Source organism: Aulonocara stuartgranti, assembly GCF_965226115.1.
Source record: "Aulonocara stuartgranti genome assembly, chromosome: 15".
In the NCBI taxonomy this organism is placed as follows: Eukaryota; Metazoa; Chordata; class Actinopteri; order Cichliformes; family Cichlidae; genus Aulonocara; species Aulonocara stuartgranti.
This window is the reverse complement of record NC_138951.1, coordinates 34,255,287-34,275,273: the sequence shown is the minus strand read 5'-3', so window position 1 is coordinate 34,275,273 and position 19,987 is coordinate 34,255,287. Positions and strand designations below refer to the sequence as shown.

Genomic DNA, 19,987 nt, shown 5'->3' with positions numbered 1-19,987 from the left:
AGACACAGACTCGCACGCACTGCAACAGAGGGAACAGAGATGTGGGACCAGGGCAGACACAGACACTGACTGGACACGGGGAAATAGCAACTAAGGATACACAGAGATGCGAACTAGACAAGGGGATACAGGTGACAGGGGAGACAGAGCAACTAGAGAGGACAGAGACATAAACCATAAGACAGAACTCAAAGAAACCAAAGACTAGAAAGTATAAATAATATAATAAACTCAAAAACCCTGGGTCAACGACCCAGGCATCCTAACAGATTCAGGTGTGTTGACCCAAGTTGAGATCTAAAACCTGCAGGACACCGGCCCTTGAGGCCTGGAATTGCCCACCCCTGATCTACAGTCACGTAAGTCTAATGACTGTAAAAAAAAACAAAAACAAAAAAACCCTCGACCTTAACATATGTATTTCAAATTTAAAAATGTAGTTGTCCTCTGCTGCCCCTTCTACCGCTTCCGTAGCTGCCGCCATTGTTGGAAAGTGAATTGACTGGGCCGCACTATAAATTCTGGGATAGACTGGACCACGAAAGATACACCCGACCCATCCTTCAAATCCAGGGAAATGAAGGATGCATTTGGAGAAGCCCTCGAATTGGGAGTCTGGCTGTGACGTAATTGGCCTTCAAATGTGGCTTAGGAATTGGGACATAAGGTCTTTATGTATGTGTTGTTGACTCCTAAATTTTTTTGGGACTATGATATAAGACATGTAGCATCAGTTCATCCAAAAGAGAGAATGAGTATATCAAAGTTGTCTGTGTCTCTGTCCAGTGATAAGCTGAAAGTATCTCTCCAGAAGGTCTTCCAAAGCTACTCTGCAGAATGTTATTGAAATGGACTGTAGAAGCACAAGAGAGCCATCACATATAATCATCACTGGCCTTTTGTTTGTCCTACTTCTATACATCCTATAATCTCTTTTTGAAAAGCCTGAAGAAAATATGTCACAGACACAGTAGTGTGGTCACATGTCACATATGTTGCAACTGGTAGTGGTGATGATCCCTTGAATGGATTTCTCACGATGACTTCACAGACATAGTGCGGAGTAGCAGAAGAATTATCTTTACAGATAATTCTTGCTGTCGCATCAAAGGAAACAATGACTTCTTTGCACCTCTAGTAAAAGACTGAAAGAGTGTTTATCCCCTTAGGATGCAGGAGCACGCTTTGAATGACTTCATTTGGAAATCCTTGCTGTCTGTCTATGAATACTTGGCCATCTCATTTGAATGAGGTCTTTTTTTTTTGTTCTGTGTGACCATGAAATATTTTAAAGGACATCTTTTGATGGCGCCTCATCCCGACACTCTGCTTCTTGTTCTGGGATTTTATGTTCTGGGATTTTAGGATGAGAATCCAGGTAAAGACTTTGTGGTAATTTGGGTTCCAGTTTTTCCACTATGACATTTCTGGACTCTCCACGCACCGCATCTTGTTTTCAGTTCTTTTGTGTTGTGGCACATCTCACCTCCTGGGAAAACACTTCAGGGTTTTTTCATTGTTTCCCATAGTCACTGGACAATCCTGAATACGGCAATATGCCGTACAAGAAAATACAGGTGCCTTAGTCCTTGACTGACTGGTTTTGATGCTCTGCCTCTTAAATACCAAAATGCAAAAGGGGTGTACTGACTTTATGCCAGTGGCTATAACATTAGTCCACTGCAGACCTTGGAAAAGCCTCCCTTTCTGTGTTTTTTTGCCATTCTTTCTGATCAATGACAAAAAAAACCCAAAATGGTTGCTGTGGCAAAGAGCATTTGAAAAAAATCTTCTTCGGCATTACTGTCAGCACTACTATTGGTCGATGAATTTGTATTCCACTCCATCAGTGTGTGGCTGTTTCAGTTCAGCAGAAACATTTTGGACATTGCCATTGTCCTCACTGGCCTCCAAAACATCCTTTAAATAACAGTAGATTTGGCAAATAAACATAGTTTGTAACTAGAGACACTGTGTTCATAGAGGGAAAGTCATTTAAAATCCAACCTGTTTGAGGGAATACAGAGTCATTCTCTTCCTTTGAAGGTGGAGACATGTTCAAGTTGCCAGTGTGAGTGTGAAATAATTAACAACTTAAGAGCATGCTTTGGTAAAACAAGAACAAATTGTTTAAATTATTTAACATAGCATAGCACCTACTGTATAGTACAAATATAATAGATATTTAAATTACAATTTTTATGGATTTCTTTGGTGCTGTTCTCACACGAGCAAGTTCATTCTCACCACAGTTAATGCAGTTATCAAAACAGTTAAGGCATATTTCATAAGTTATGCTCACAAAATACAAAGTAAAGTAAAATTATTAAAAGCTTTCGGTCAAAAATGGAAAGTCAGTCACTGATTTGTCTCAGTGAATGGTGAATAAAAACCCTTTTACTATAGTTTTAAGACTTTTAAACCAAACGATTTCATACTCTAACTCAAAGCTGTCTGAATTTGGAAAGAGTACTTCAAAAATGTATGCCTAATGTAGAGTAAAAACTGCTATTAAATATCACATATTTATTTGAAAACTACAAAAGATGACATGTAGGCTTTTTGTGTAACTGGTGGTGCCATGACATGCATTTGTGACACAAGAGTATGTATATCTCAGGAATTCATGGAAACATGGAGGCCTGAGCTAAAATTGTTTGTTATGATTGTTGACAATTGGTTGGTACAATGTCTGCAAAAAGACAAATTCTAAACTCTTGGAAACTAGTTTCTTCAGCACCACACTGTTATGATGGGTGAGCTGGCTGTATATGAAAATAGTCTTCTGCAGTAGTGAGAGAATGCAAGTAGTGCAATTTCACACCCACAAATATAGAACATAGACACAATTTAGATTTGTTTGATACAAGATTTCAATACTAGGCAGTGCTAAAAGTATTGCTGGTTGACATAATTTACATTTTCTCAAAATTTTTGAAATCTGTAAAATGTGTAACTCCCAAACAGAAAAAAAATTGCTTTGATGAAACAGAAGTGTTGAAATACAACAAAAGAATAATCGCACTTTTTGTCAGGGTATGGCTATGTGGTAGGCAGGATGTAGGATCCAAGCGCAAGACACTCAACGGAGAAATAAACTCAAAGAGGCTGCTTTATAGCAGTTGAATAATTTTCACAAAAATAAACTTAAAACTAAAAACTCTGTAATACCGTGACTGGGAAACCTGGAAACTAGGGACAGAAATCTCAGGGAACACAGAAGGAGAAACACACAGCATGGTGAGGGGACAACGTGAAACTGACAGAGAGAAACACAGAGTTAAAATAAACTGAGGGAAATGAGACACATGAGGGGAGCACAGCTGGGAGCAATCAACATGATGACACCAGGGTGAAGCAAAACTAGACACACTAACATCAGACAAGGGACTGTCAAAGTAAAACAGGAAGAATAACACAGATGTGGACTTGACACTAAACACAGGGAACATGGAGCACGACTGGAGCAGTCGGAGCAACGAGCAAAAACAAAACAGAGTCCAAAAATACAATTCTGGAGGCCGGCCCGAAGGTTGACTGCTCAATTGTCCAAAGCCAAGAAGCTCCGGGGGTTGACCAGGAGGGCAAGTGAAACAGTTCAGGGGGCCGGCCTTGTGGGGAATGGTGGCGACTCAACAGTTCAGGGGGTCGGCCTCGTGGGGAGGGGTGGCGACTCAACAGTTCAGGGGGTCGGCCTCGTGGGGAGGGGTGGTGACTTAACAGTTCAGGGGGCTGGCCACGTGATAAGCGGCTGCAACTGAAGAGGCCAAACCGTGGGGACCGATAAAGTGTTCCAAACCACGCCGCTCTTTATTGATCTTTGCGTCTAGGTCACCAATAAGCAAGACTATGTCATGGTGAGGGATTTCGCGTAAGGCTTCATGAAGGTGGTTGTAGAAGGTCTATTTGGCAGTGTAACATATACTTGGAAGATCGTGATCTTCGTGACGTTTGTGCGAAATCAGGCTGTGAGTCGTTGACAGACTTCCAGCCTACGAGAGCTGTCCCCACCTTCTTGGACATGACAATGCCTACTCCTCTGATGTGTTCCGGTACTGTGTACCAATTGAATTCAAGCAGCAATTGGGCCAGTTTCCTGCATTGGAGGAAAGTTCTTACATTCCATGCCTCAATTCTTGTTAGTGACTTTGCGTTGAAGACAGAGTCTCGCGTTTAGTCACTAAACGCTGGCCAGTCTAATTTTACATTGGTAGCAATATTAGCTATATTATTTACAGTTGTTGCTGTTTTCTAAAGTTGCATGTACATCAGCTATACAGATACAATGGTCCAGCCATGATGTACTATGCCAGGCTTCACTTATGGTATATGTAGCTATCTGGAGGCAGTAACAATTTGATAGAAAGGATAAGATTATTATCTTCACAGAAATGGATTAAGTGGTTAGCAAACCGAGAACTGATGTCTGAGTGGCATTAAAATCACCCACAACATATATACTGTAAGTATCATTATCTTGAATAAATGCATTAATAAAAGCCAGACTACTGAGGTATTCCTCCTCATTTTCAAAAGATTCATAGGGAGTAAAAACATTAAGAATAATAAAGCTATTATTATTCTGTGTATATTGTATACCAATACACCAGTCTACATCCAATCTAATGGGCTTTATCACAGGGTCTATTTTTTGTCCCAGAGAACAGCAACCCCTTCTGGTATTGTGCTTCTGACTATAGTTGTGCTGGGATCAGTTGTTGATTCCCCCCACTCCCAAAATCTTGCATTAAGGCAATTGAGTTTTCCCAAGTCCTGTTTGGACAACCCTGTCTCTTGCAAACATAAAATGTCTGCATTCCGACTGTCTATAACAATCCATCAAACTTTATCCCCTGCACTCTGTCCTAAACACAAGCCACGACAGTTGTAAGATAATCTCCGAAGATACATTAGCACCAGAAGGTGCAGTTATCTCCCCTGCTGGATCCACTGTGCTTGACCGGGCCTGTGTGGTTCATAAAAACACCAGACCAGAGCCCCTGTGGAGCCCCTTGTGGAATTCAGCAGTAACCTTGAAAGAATCGAACCTGCTCTCTATAAGATGCTCAGTAAGTAAGATGCTCAGCTTGGACCTCAGACTGACACTTAAGAGCAGTCGCACGTTGTTTGACCTCAACGTCATTGGCCAGAACGATTGAAACGAGACAGTCCATGGGCCGGTTGCAGAAGATTTTGCTGCTTGGTGTGATAAGGCATTCCTTTCATTAAATGTGTCAAAAACAAAAGACATGATTATTGATTTTAGGGAGTCTTCTTATAGCCCATCACCTACTATCATTAAAACTGCTGATATTGGGATTGTGGAGAGTTACAAGTATCTGTGGGTTGTTCTTGACCACAAACTGTGTTTTAAACCTCATGCTGATGCCAGTACCAAAAAAGTTCAGCAAAGTCTGTTCTTTTTATCAAAAATGAGATCTTTTAATGTCTTATCTGAAATGGCCAGATATGGCAGTCTCGCTTCTGTCAGTCTGCCCCAGGGCAGCTGTGGCTACAACTGTAGCTGCCTCCACCAGTGTATGAATGTGAGAGTGAATGAATAGTGGTATTGTAAAGCGCTTTGGGTGCCTTGAAAAACGCTATATAAATCCAATCCATTATTATTATTATTATGTTGTCCTTGTTTTACAAAAGTTTTACTAAATATGTTTTCTTTCTGTATCGCTGCCTGGTTTGGTAACAGGACTCTGAAGAACAAGAATTGGTTGGGACTTTTGGTAAAAACTCCCAGCAAACTCTCAAGGCGTTTGCAAGATGGATTTTTGGCCATTTATAACAAGCACGTGCTGGGAAAGGCTTATTCTATTAATTGTTTTAACCATCCACTTTACAATGAGTTTGACCTCTGGCCGTCGTTTTAGAGTACCTGTGAGGAATACCAAAAGACTCCATATTTCCCTTATCCCCACTGCAACCCGTCTCCTTAATGGCAAATAACTGTCTTGTACCTTTTTATTATTGTTTTGTTTACTCTTATTGTTGCCCTTGCAGCTAAACTACACTCAACAAAAATATAAACGCAACACCTTTGTTACTGCTCCCATTCCCCATGGGATGGACGTAGAGACCTAAAATTCATTCCAGATACACAATATAACCATCCCTCCCAAACAGTGGTCACAAATCAGTCCAAATGTGTGGTAGTGGGCACATCTGCTATATTGAGATAATCCATCCCACCTCACAGGTGTGCCACATCAGGATGCTGATCTGACATCATGAGTAGTGCACAGGTGTACCTCAGACTGCCCACAACAAAAGGCCACCCTGGAATGTGCAGTTTTTTGCGCTATTGGGGGTCTGGGGACCCAGAACCGGTCAGTATCTGGTGTGACCACCATTTGCCTCATGCAGTGCAACACATCGTCGCATGGAGTCTATCAGATTGTCAATTGTGGCCTGTGGAATGTTGGTCCACTCCACTTCAATGGCTGTGCGAGGTTGTTGGATATTCGTGGGAACTGGTACACGCTGTCGTATACGCCGGTCAAGCACATCCCGAACATGCTCAATGGGTGACATGTCCGGTGAGTATGCTGGCCATGCAAGAACTGGGACATTCTCAGCTGCCATCTGCCCTGAACAATGTGAACCATGATTCATCCGTGAAGCGCACACCTCTCCAACGTGCCAGACGCCATCGAATGTGAGCATTTGCCCACACAAGTCTGTTACGGCGACGAGCTGGAGTCAGGTCAAAACCCCGATGAGGACGACAGGCATGCAGTTGAGCGTCCCTGAGACGGTTTCTGACAGTTTGTGCAGAAATTGTTTGGTTGTGCAAACCAATTGTTCCAGCAGCTGTCTGGGTGGCTGGTCTCAGACGATCTTGGAGGTGAACCTGCTGGATGTGGAGGTCCTGGGCTGGTGTGGTTACACGAGGTCTGCGGTTGTGAGGCCGGTTGGATGTGCTGCCATATTCTCTGAAACGCCTGTGGAGACGGCTTATGGTTGAGAAATGAACATTCAATGCACGGGCGACAGATCTGGTTGACATTCCTGCTGTCAGCATGCCAATTGCACGCTCCCTCATTGCTTGTGGCATCTGTGGCATTTTGCTGTGAGACAAAACTGCACATTCCAGGGTGGCCTTTTGTTGTGGGCAGTCTGAGGTACACCTGTGCACTACTCATGATGTCAGATCAGCATCCTGATGTGGCACACCTGTGAGGTGGGATGGATTATCTCAATATAGCAGATGTGCCCACTACCACACATTTGGACTGATTTGTGACCACTGTTTGGGAAGGATGGTTATATTGTGTATCTGGAATGAATTTTAGGTCTCTACGTCCATCCCATGGGGAATGGGAGCAGTAACAAAGGTGTTGCGTTTATATTTTTGTTGAGTGTAATTTCCCCTGGTGGGACAATAAAGTATTGAATTGAACTGAACTAGGTTAGTTCACTGAGGATTAGGGTGTTTTGTTTTTCACTGTCACCCTTTAATAAATCACTTGTGTAAAATGCAGCTGAGCGCATGGTGTCTGCTTTTGGATCCGAACCTCTCGTGCTGGCCCCTGGCTGTCTGTGACAATGTTTTGCAAAACCCTCTGCACTTCTACATGACAGTCATGATAATTCAATTCAGTCATAGAGCTGAATTAAGCTTTTGACCCTCATTTCATGGAGTGCCAACTCTTTAATGAGCACATAGCAATGTATAAAAATAATTAAAAACAGCTTTATTTAATCCTAACAAAACCCATCTTTCTTTACCACAAGAAAAATGGGGCTACACCAGGCTCTGTGTAACAGTTAACATTATTTCTCTAATTTAGGATTATGTGTATGATAAACTCATTGCTTAGATATTAGTTTTCACAGACAATCATTTTCACTACTCAACCTAAATTTCTCATTTATATATTGATCAAACTTATTTTGATTTATCTTTGTTTCTGAATAAAAATGCTTTATTATGAGGAAATAAAGAAAAGCTCTGTTTTAGCACTCTGATCATTCTTACTCACATTAGGCTGTGATGTAGGGGTGACCAGGGAGGGAATTAGAGAGTCTTGGGGTTAGGCTTGTGCTGTGAAATCCCTGCTGCCACGTGGTTATGAAATTAACCACTGGACGGGTACAATTATGTATATAATACATTATAACTTCTATGTAAAGTGTACTTTTTTGTATGTTTTTGACTTGGGGGTAGATTATGAAAAAGTAAAATACAAACCTAACACATAAGGTTATTCTTATTCTGATTTTAATTTAGGAACAAGCAGAACATCTCTCAATATGTTGCACACTTTCTCATGGTTCTTTGTCTTGGTCGCAGCATTTTGAGTTTCTTGTGTTTTTGTGATTGTTATGCATTATGATCACGATTTAAGGTTCATTAGCAGTCTATGTTTCTGAGTTCCTTGTAATCCCTGTTTAGTCTTCAAGAGGTGAGGGTCAGCAAGGGTTTGTGTGCAGGGACCTGGGTGTTGTCTGCTCCAACCATAAAGCTGGCTGTTAGACTAGTGGGAAGAAACATCGGGAACAACATCTCCGAAAATATCAAAGCACTTTTGCATATAGGGTTCATTTCGACTGATTGCCCAGATGGTTGAAGTTTACATCACAAAATTGTTGCCTAGAAAAAAAATATCAGAAGTGTATTTGCTGACACAAAAACAGTAGTATTTTAAAAGATTACTGACAGTCTGGGTTCCATTAAGTCCAAATGAGCTTTGGGTATTGAGAAATGCCCACTAAACAAATCGGCATTGACCCCGCCTTGTTACTTTGATGAGCAAGGTTGAAATTCATGAACACTGCATCAGCGCCAGGAGTGTCAAAATGTTTGAACTAAATATGTCAATATTTTATGGAAATTACAAATAAACACATTTATTTAATGTTTCAAATGAAATAAATCAATATTTAATGAATTATTATTTTCTACCTTCATTATTAATAAATGAAATATTAAATTAACTGTGTAATTATTTATTTATATCCTTTTGGCACTTGTAGCCCTCCATACACACCGTTCCAAGCTCCTGCATGAGAATGTGCCGATACACACTCCATACCAGTTGGCGGCAATGACAAACTCTTTTGTTGTTTGCCAACCGTTTACAAACAAGAAGAAGAAGAAGCAGAAGCCAGTTTAGACGTAGAAGAAGACAGCTGTAAGCCCGCGCAGCACAAGTCGCTGTGGCTGTACAAGTGGGTTTCTTATTAGAAAATGTTCGTGTGTCTGACAAACGGTATGTGAGCCTTTACATTATTACAGCGAGACAGGATATGAACGTAATTATCAGCGGGAGAAACTTGTTATACAACTTTTAGTATGCAGGGTGTTTACGCTAATAGATGACATGTAAAGTGGTATTTTTGTTTGAAATCAATGTGACTGATGTGTACTAATCCAATTACAAAGAAGTGCCTTTTGTAACTCTCGGGTAGACAGTAGGAGTGTCTATAGTTAAAATCTCTGTCTTTGCCTGATGAGCACCGGGAAGACATGGGAACATTATTTGTTGCTTTGTCGCGCAGTTTTAGGCAGTTAGAACAAAGGTGATAACTTCTAATAGAGCAGTATTGCATTTGAATTTTATTTGTTTCCTCTCTCCCACACGGCTTCTTTAAATGTGCAATAGCTGTGTTGCAATTATGTGTTTAACCTAATCATATTTTCTAACGTTACGGGTTTTTAATATTAATATTAATATTGAGAGTGGGCCACTCTGCTGCCAATAGACCTGTCCACGTTTGTATTCCATGTCTTTTGTGTGCAGCTAGCCAGCAGCTTAACATCTTTGTTTGACTGCTGAGCACGCATAAAGAGAGATCTTTAACTGTGAATGCACATGGATATGGAATATTTAAAATGATGTTTAAGACCAGCACACAACGTGTTTGTAACATTAGTCTTTATAAACGTCAGTTTCATTGTTTATGTTCTTGCAGGGATTCAAATTGTTGCATCATGTTGATAAGCCCGGAACAGGAGGCACTGATTGATCGGGTGTTTGAAACCTATCTGACAGATCATCATCACAATGACATTCTTCAACTTATTGAAGAGACTGAAGATAATGAAGACACTCATCGCCCTCTAGTGGTTAATGCCATGACATTGTTTGAGGCCAATATGGAGGTAATGTTAACACAGGTTTCTGTGTTTGGGATATAGATAAAGTAAGCTCCTTGAGATTTGTATGTCTGTTTAAAAAAAGAAAAAAAAAGTCATGTGTCATGGTTAAACTCAGAATAGTATTATTATAATCCCGGTTCCTAAAATGATGGGCATTGGAGTGTAAAGTTTAAATAACACAGAAGGCAATGATTTCTAAATCTCAAACCCACATTTATTCACAAAAGCACCTCAAAAACATATCAAATGTTTAAACTGACCAAATTTAACATTTTAAGTTGGGAACTGTAGAAAAAAAGGCTGGAAAAGTAAATGATACTAAAGTGAAGCAATCATAGAAACATTTTGCAACTAATTTGATTCATTGGCAACAGGTCAGTAACATGATTAGGTTTGAAAAGAGCTTGGAGAGCTAATGTTTCTCAGAAATAAACATGGGCAGGGTTTCACCATTCATCCGCCAAACACTATGTCTACAAATTATGGAATATAGACTTTTTATATCTCCTTATAATACAGTACATAATATCAAATAATTCTGAGGAGCAGGAGAAGTCTTTGTGTGACAAGTCTGGAAGCTTGTGATCTTTAGGCCATCAGGTGGCCCTGCACTGTCAGCATGTGCTTAGGAACACTGCCAGAAAACACTATTTGTGAGTATAGTTCATCATGCCATCAACAAATGGCATGTGGAAAAACTATTTGCTTCCTGATTTCTTCCTTTTCTGCATATTTGTCACTTTTAAATGTTTCACATCAAAGTTTTATTTGTCTTAGTTAGGGTATATTGACGGTGGGGATACTTTTTTTTCTGTTAAGCCGGGCTTTCTGGGTTAGCCTCTGTGAACGCTCATATAAAAGGGGTCTTCTTCAGTTCATTAATCTTTTTATACACAAAAATCATCCCTAGGAACACCGTCGAACATGAGACAAGAGATTAATCCTTTTGGGACTTAGGGCACAGAGTGGTTACTTATTAGTTAATTATTATATTGCTGTTTAAACTGGATAAATTTAAACATTAAATGCTACTATCCCATATCTTAATAAAGGAGATATGGTTTTACAGTGGACCAAAGTGAAATTAAATATGTTAAAATTAATTAATTTTCAATTGACTATACAAAGATATTTTACTATGTATAGTTAGAGGATATTGCAATCAATTGAAAACTGATAGCATAGTTTAAAAAAACAAACAACAAAAAAACTTATTTTGGGGTGGCGGGGAGTGCTGCTTTTTGGCACCAGATTATTAAAATAAATTGCAAACGTGATATACTAAGATTAGGGCAGACAGCTTGAGTAACAAAACGATAAATCATCTATTCATTTTCTTCTGCTTATTTGAAGTCAGCAGGCCAAACAGGGAAGCCCAAACCTCCCTCTCCCTGTCCTACCTTCCTCTGGTAGGACATGTCCAGCTGGAACAGCTTACCCAGGAGGCAACTGCCTCATGTGGCTCCTTTTAATGTGGAGGAGCAGTGGCTGTACTCTGAGCCCCTCCCCAATGACTGAACTCCTCACCGTATCGGTAAAGGATCCATCCAACCCTCAGAGAAATCTCATTTACGCCACTCGTACCTGCGATCTCATCCTTTCGTCTTTAATAGAACGAACAGTAATATGTTAACAAAATGATCAGGCCCACATGATCAGATTTGTTTCTCAACAATGATGCTCCATCTGGTAAAAAGACAAAAAGTATCTTATTTTATGGCTTAGCTGACATGTCTGTACTTGGGTTTTTTTAATTTTTGCATTTTAAGAAAAATTTTCTTAAAATGTTTATTTATATATTTTTAACAGATGCAGTTAAACTATTAAAAAGGAATTTTCTAAATTGGAATCCAGTGAGCAGTTCATTTTGAAACATTGTTTTTCTTTCTTGAATATTTAGCCTCTAAGTATTTCTTATCCAAACACTCATTTATTATTTTGACGTACTTACACTTCATTATTTAATGTGGATTTGCACTAATGTCATGGTTATTGTACTGTCTTCCCACAGATTGGGGACTATTTCAATGCATATCCCACTGATATCCTGGCTATATTTGATAAAGTATTAAACAGAAAAGCCAAAGCGGTAACAGACGACGGCTCACTCAAACATAATGAAGGGCAAAGAAAACAAGACCAGAGATTGGTCCACACTCTTCATGCTCGCATCACAGGTTAGTCATGCAGTTATACTAGTTACAGCTCTCAATTTGGATTGTGTGTCTATGTCAACCAAAATGCTGTCAAGCCTAAATAAACTGAGTTATAAATCTATGCTATAGATCCGGTCACTCTCTACGAAAGCAGCACATAGTTTCAAAAGCAGTTTTTTTTTTTTTAAAGATGGTGACCAAGTTTGTTATTGTATTTTTCAGGAAGCTAAGAAAAAGCCTTTATATCAGTCTGATTTTTAAAATATTTAACTGGATAAACTGTTATTTTAATTAACTAGGAATAGTTGCCTTTCTTTGTCTGCATAAAGAGTTTGAGTGCTTAATCAGATGTGTACATTTTAATAAAGATAACAATACAATTTCCCAGTTTGATAGTTTAGCAGGTGCATTCAAATTAAATTAAAGTTTATATTAATATAAAATATTTCATGTTAATGTTATATTAAAAACAAGAAGCACTCTGAGTACAAACCTCTGCCTTGGTAGCTCAATCTCTCTGGGGAGTATTAACTTCCAATTTTAGTTTGTATATGTTCCTTTTGTTTCTGAAATGTAAAGGTGAGGTCAAATGTGATGTATTTAGTTGAAAACTATAATGTGATATTTAGAATTCTCATATGATTTTCTAAATATTGCCAGTTTGACCCTATTTGACCTTGAATCCCCAAATATCATTTTCTAATAGTTTATATGTTGTCAATGCAAACAGTGGCAGTAAGAATCTGAGAGTCCAATATAGGCTTATTATCACTTTGACATTTAGATCAGTTTGACTGTGAAGGAGAGGTCAGTTATTTCAAATCTTTATTCGGCACATTACTTTTTCGACTAATAATTGACCTTGAAGACGCTGGTAAATGCAAGCTACATTTTAACGCAATGACCCCACTCTGTACTCCTGCAAACTTTTATTCGAATTCATTCAAAACCTTTTGAGCTGTTGTATTCACAGAGGCACACATGGAGCAAATGGTACTGAAAATATAACCTTCTTGGCAGAGATCAAAATTTTACACAGAATCCCAACTTGGAAACAGAATTCCAACTATTGGAAACATGGTTATGCCGTCACAAAGAAAAATATATTAGAGAATGACACTCAAAATGTTTTTAACCTTAGTTCCCAGATTTCAGCGTGCAGCTGTACGTTAGTTGTTGCCTTAAGCTCTAAGTCCAAGTCCCCACAGTTATATCAGTAAAGCTGTCCAAATAACCAAAACTGGAATTATGTATATATCTAATGCAGGGGTGTCCAACTCCAGTCCTTGAGAGCTACTGTCTGCAGCTTTTAGATGCATCCCTACTCCAACACAGCTGAATCAATCAAATGGCTGAATTACCTCTTCAGCATGCCATCAAGTTTGGTAAAGGCCTGGTAACGAGCCATTCATTTGATTCAGGTGTGTCGGAACAAGGATGCATATAAAAGCTGCCGGCCAGTATCTCTCGAGGACTGGAGTTGGAGACGCCTGATCTAGTGTTTATGTGCTTGCACTTAGTTTTTGCATCTCCTATATGGTGTACCTAGTTTTATAAATCTGAACATTACGGCTAACAGCTATATTCTCCCATTTTAGTGCAGCTAGCCAAACAACAAAGAACTATTGACTGCTTAAGAGACAAGCAGTGAAAGTGGACAGTAGATCCTTGGTTTCCTAAGATAAAACTCATTGCTACAGCCAATGGTAGTACAAAATTGACCCCCTCTTAGTAGAAAATAAGACTAAAAGTAAGGAGCCACCTGAGTTATCGGCTCTGTCACTAGTTAGCTAACATAAAGTAATGTTAGACTAAAGTCTATTGACCACAACCAACCAAGCTGGTCACGTCATGTTTTGTACTGACACAAGATGGCACTAAACATGTTCTATCAGCATTTCTCTCTTAAATCCAGCTTCACAGACAGTGTTACATCAGTATCAGTTTTTCAGTGCAGTGCTCCAGGGTGTAAATTACCCTTTATACTTGTAGCGTTTCATGTCCAGTTTAAAAGCAGTATGGGAGTTAGAGCCTTCAGCTTTCAGGCCCCTTGTCTGTGGAACCAGGCTCAGGGAAACAGCCATCTACTGTGACCGTTTCGGGGTCACCCCCCTTAGCAACAACAACTACAATCAGGCATTTGTGTCGACTGGTAATGAGTCTTTTACACCACTGTAGATGAATTTTGGCCCACTCATCTTTGCAGAATTGTTGTAATACAGCCACATTTGAGGGTTTTCGAGCGTTGCTGCTCTTCACTGTTGCTTGTTTGAGTCACTTCACATAACTTTTTTTTTCTCCTGTGTCCAGGTCTGCCAGTGTGCCCAGAGCTGACAAGAGATACAATTCCTAGGACTAGAGATGTAGGACACTTTTTGTCTGTAACTGGTACTGTAATACGTACCAGTATTGCCAAGGTAACAGCATTTCATATATGTACATGTGCTATTCAATTAAATGGAATGCTGCTTCCAACACTGCAAAAAACATGAGCAGTATACATATAAGCCACCAGTTAATAGTGGAGTAGAGATTTAGACGCCCACACATCGTGTCAATATTTGAATTAAATATTTGTGAAAGGACCCAGTTGATACAACCCGTCTTTTTTGGGTAGGTCAGGGTGCAACATGTGACCATCATTTTTTTATCACTTGGTCAAAGACCTAGCATATAGTGTCATCATAAGACTGCTTTAGTGGGAAGTCTTCCATGGAGGGAATTTCTTTAGCTGATGAGGCATCACAAGAAGGCCCTGCCGTCTCCTCCAGGCCAGAGTCAGTGTTCGATGACCCCACGTCACCGCTTAGTGCAATGCAGACACTACACATCATTACTGGTTGTGAATGCATCCCCACACACTGCCCTAACAGGGGGTCAGTGTCCACCAAGGATTTGGTAGACCAGGGTGTGCGTGCAACCCATATCCACCATAGACTGGCATGTACCCCCTTCGCACCTTACCGTTATGCTGTACGTACCTCTTAGACCGAAGGAGGGTGTTGGAGGGCCAGCAAAATGGAACATCTATCTCACACGTCTGTGGGCGCTCCCAGCAGACGTGTCCTGGCCCCCCCCCGCACTCAACACTCCTGCCCCAGCAGCTCCCGGTGAGTGGAGGATGGTGTCTGTAGAGGGGAAAAGGGTTAGATGAACCATCAGGTGCTGCTCTGCAGATGATGCACTGCAGCCTGCTACTGATGCATAGCGGCTAGCTCCACCACCATCTTCGCCAGCACTTCCACCAGCCGAATAGGTTGCGGTCCATCATCCCATGACTGGGTTTCGGCATCATTGTGACAAAAAGACCCGAAGCACACAGCATTGCAAGTCGATTGATATTATACATACAGCACACTTTTTGGTTTGTACAACTTCCCAGCTGTCCTCCCGTCAGGTCCCGGCATCCTACTGAAATGGGGAAGGCATGATCAGGTGATTGAGAACACCCCCGTTCTCTGCGGCCTGCTGGAGTGGGGGGGCTAGGAGGAGGAGTTGGCTGTCCGACTGCGGTCTGGAGTGTGGGGCCTCCCTGCTGTTGCGGAGTCGGGGCGGTCTGCCTCTCCCCACCGCAGGGAAAAGGGTAACACCACCTGGGTCTGGGTGCAGTTCCCCCCTCCAGGGGCAAGGGTACCTAGACCCGGTTCGTAGAGTACGCTTGGGGAGTGTGATCGTGTGTACAACGTCTCTTTATGTCTGTCTCCACGTTGGTTGAGTGTGGAGTAAGTGCATATGAGAGCATGAGGGTGGGAATGGATGTTTGTATCTCTGTGTGCCTGTATGTCTGTGTCTATATGTCAGGTTGGGTATCAGACGCCACCTCTCTGGGGGACATCTCAGGCCCTCCAAGGTTTGGAGGCCTATCTCCCCCCACCACCACTTCCCCTGCCAGTGGCGGACTCCCTCAGGTGTCGGTGCGTTGGTGGTTCTTTGTGTCCGGGGATGGGCGTCCAGGTACACACCGGCTCACTCCTTGGCGGCCGCTTATCGGGGCCTGGAGCCTGGGGCTCGCTCGGGCCACTTCGGAGGTGGGGTGCCCCCGGCCTCTCGGCCTGGGGCTCGGTCACTCAGGCACGGCTGGCTGCCGGCGGAGCTCACGGGCGCGTCACTGCAACTCCCCCTGGCTTCTGCTCCGCGGCTGCTGAGTGAGCCCTCATCTGGGACTCTCCTCAGCTCCTTCTGGGACAGTGGCGCGGCTGCCCCTCTGTCGGTCTTCCTTGGTCTCTTGTGTTCTGGGGGCCTCTGGATGTCTGGAGTTTTGATCTCCTCCATACCTGCTTCATGCCCTGGAGGACGGGGCTGTGGCCCCCCCACACCCTCTAGCAGATCATTACATGAAGGAACCTTTTTTAAAAAAAAACAAGCGCGTCCATGCTCACAGGTGTACACACGGGTGATCACACCCACAAACTACACCCTTTTTGGCTCCTACCTCAAAGCACACTGTGTTCTGTCGATCTTACGTGCTGCACAATAATGTTTAATATTTAGTATTTACTGTCATATTCCCATATATCATTGTGATGCTGTTTATTCTATTACTCTTGTTCTCTTCTGCTTGTTTTCCTTTTTCTTTCTCAACAGGTGATCCAGGTGATTGATATATGCATTTTTTAAAAAAAAAAATTCTGCCCATTCTGTTGGTTTTTGGTTTTTGCCCTTCTCCCCCGTCGTCCCTCTTCTCAGCTGTTTCTCTTTCCCTCTTTCTTTCTCCCCTTCTTTCCCCCAATCAAATTTGTCCTGTATTCAGTAAGTGAAAATAAAATAAACAATAAAAGGTGAATCAAATGGACCATTACGGCAAGGCTGGGATGGTCAATTTGGTAAAGTAAATCCGTTGGGCATCTTTCTTTGCCTTTAGACAATAATTCTGATGGCAAAAGAGCCAAACGGGACAGGCAAAAAAAAAAAAAAAAGTGATTGAGAACAGCTGTGTGGGTTAGCCTCCCCTGACGTCCCACCCTAAACCCACTGCTCCATGCCTCCTCTGCAGCTTAGCCAAAACCACACCTCCCTACAGACAACTTCCAGTTTTTATTCTTATTCATGACCATTGTTAGTTATGTGTAAATGTTTCTTAATGTCAAACAAGCCTTCTACAGTTAAGCTTAACTGTTGAAACAGTTATTCGATTAAAAAATTGAATGCAAGTTAAAAATTCAACGAGACACAAAAAGTCACTTTGTAAACTTTGAGGTGGTGTTTGGACAAGGAGCAGAGCCTTACGCAGATCCACTTTGGTTTCTTTGAGTTTTACTGACAGCCGTGTCTTTTTCCTCCTCTCGTAGGTTCTGGAATATGAGCGTGATTACATGTGCACAAAGTGTCGTCATGTTTTCACAGTGCAGGCAGAATTTGAGCAATTCTACACGTTTGTCCCACCCGTAGCCTGCCCTAACCCCGATAGCTGTAACTCATATAAATTCACTTGTCTGTCTGAAGGATCTGAACCTGCTGCTTGCAGGGATTACCAGGAGATCAAAATTCAAGAGCAGGTTAGGCTTTTAAACATGAGCTTCTTGATTTTATTTAATTAATTTATGTATTGATTTTAAAAATTTCTAAACATAGTTAAAGCGTTAAGTTATGTTGTTAAAACTTCACATGCTGAGTGCGTAAAATGTCATTTTTATCGAATTGTACCCATCTTACAACAGGTGCAGAAACTTTCAGTGGGCAGTATTCCTCGTTCTTTACTGGTAGTTCTGGAGAATGACCTCGTCGACAGTTGTAAATCTGGTAAGAAACATTAATGTGTAAGAACTGTCCAGATACGCTTCTCCTGATAGCTTACAGTTTGTGGCTCAAGGCAAGTTGAGTTTAAAATGAGTAGCAAAGCAAACATAAGTTTGTCACTGGAAATCCACATCAGTGCTGGAAATGTATGTTTTCTAACTCTTAATAGATGTTTGTAGTGAAAAACGATGCAACAAAGGTAGTTGTATTATGATTACTTTGCCAAAATCAGAACTGAAAATAAAATTTTAATAATTAATCTCATGTATTGGCTTTTGGACTGTATGCTCCCAGGAGATGATGTCACTGTTTATGGAGTGATGTGTCTGCGCTGGAAAACCTTTTATGATGGTGCACTTTGTGATGTGGAGTTGGTCCTCAAAGCTAACAATATAGAGGTAAACAACCAGCAGGCTGCTGCTGGACAGCTTGTAAAGGATGCTCAGGAAGAATTTGAAGAATTCTGGAATAGCTACAAACATAATCCTATAGCTGGTATGTATAATTTACTGTGTAAGACTATTATATTTGTGTATCTTGCTCTATATCCATTTATTTTGTTTCCCTCTCTCTTATTTGTAGGTAGGAACCATATCTTATTGAGCCTGTGTCCACAGGTTTTTGGCATGTATGTAATTAAACTGGCAGTGGCCATGGTCTTGGCTGGGGGAGTTCAGAGAATAGATTCTTCTGGGACCAAAATTAGGGGTATGCAATTTTTCTTTTTTAAATTTTTAAATAATACATATTAATATTCTTAAGTATCTGCAAAGAATGACTCCTACAAACCAGTAAATAAACTTAAAAAACCCCCCAAAACATTTCTAAGCTGTGCCTTTGAAGTGGAATCTGGCCCTTTGCAGTTCATTTTCTTTTGAACCAACCATCAATCAAATTTCTGCTGCTCATCTGGGTTCTGGTCGTGGCTGGAGCAGAAAAACTGAAACTTCCCTTACCCCAGCCACCTCCTCCTCCTGGGCCTTCTCCTGGTAAGACAACCGGAATACTTCACCTAGGAGAAGTCCATGAGGTATCCTAGTCAGATGTCAGAAGAACCACCTCCTTTTGAGTCCCTCACCCTACCTCCAGGGGAGAGCCCCGCTACGCTTTGCAGTAAACTCATTTCTACTGCTTGTGTCTGGAACCTCATTCTTCTGGTCACTCCCCAGAGCTTGCAACAAGAGTGTAGGAACATAGGTTGACTGGTAAATGGACCACTTTCGTTTTATGCTCACGTCTCTCTTGTCTACAACCGATTGGCATAGCATCCGTATCACTGCAGACACCTCTCCAATCAGTCTGTCACTCTCGCACTCCCCTGTCCTCTCACTCGTGAACAACAGATACTTGAACTCCTCCACTTGGGGCAATAACTCATCCGTGTCCTGGAATCAGCACTCCACCCTTTGCCGACTGAGAACTTAGACTTGGAGTTGCTAACTCGCATTCTTGCCGCTTCACACTTGGCTGCATACTGCTCCAGTGTGAGCTTGAAGTTCCTCACCTGATGAAGTCAAGAGAATCACATCATCCTCAAAAAGCAATGATGAGATTTTGAGGCCACCTGTGGGCTCACCACCCACAGGAGGGGCCACAGAGATGGTCAGCCCACAGGAGGACAGACCCATGTTGCTTTTTCGGGCCCTTTAAATAGCTTCATGAAAATTAAAATTGTGACTGTCTTGTGACAGAATGTAAACTCTGACAAATCAGTGCCTCTATGTTGTTTTTTGTGTTTTACAAATGGCCCTCTGTGAAATGTGTGTATTCATAATTTGCTCCTTCTAGGCGAGTGTCATATGTTGCTGGTTGGTGACCCAGGTACAGGGAAGTCTCAGTTCCTGAAATATGCTGCCAAGATTATGTGTCGTTCTGTACTCACAGCTGGAATTGGCTCAACAAGTGCAGGTAGGTCCTGCTTTTCCCTTTAAAAAACAAAAAAAACAAAAAACCCAAACAAACAAAAGAAACTATATATACA

General features: G+C 41.3%; 1 protein-coding gene across 3 annotated transcripts in view; it reads left to right on the top strand.

Annotated features, from left to right (window-relative positions):
• Positions 1-9,060: 9,060 nt before the first annotated feature.
• The window catches only part of mcm9 (minichromosome maintenance 9 homologous recombination repair factor), a 32,735-nt gene continuing 21,808 nt past the window's right edge, over positions 9,061-19,987 (top strand). The window contains exons 1-9 of one of the 3 annotated variants that reach the window (XM_082504751.1): positions 9,061-9,224; positions 10,008-10,117; positions 12,126-12,291; positions 14,581-14,687; positions 17,559-17,765; positions 17,928-18,009; positions 18,301-18,501; positions 18,589-18,714; positions 19,795-19,914. In XM_082504751.1, coding sequence (XP_082360877.1) covers positions 9,203-9,224; positions 10,008-10,117; positions 12,126-12,291; positions 14,581-14,687; positions 17,559-17,765; positions 17,928-18,009; positions 18,301-18,501; positions 18,589-18,714; positions 19,795-19,914 — 1,141 coding nt within the window. In that variant the 5' untranslated portion in view covers positions 9,061-9,202. Of the gene's footprint in view, positions 9,225-9,927; positions 10,118-11,540; positions 11,649-12,125; positions 12,292-14,580; positions 14,688-17,558; positions 17,766-17,927; positions 18,010-18,300; positions 18,502-18,588; positions 18,715-19,794; positions 19,915-19,987 lie in introns of those variants that run through there. The other 2 variants (XM_082504750.1, XM_082504752.1) reach the window with 2 other exon arrangements.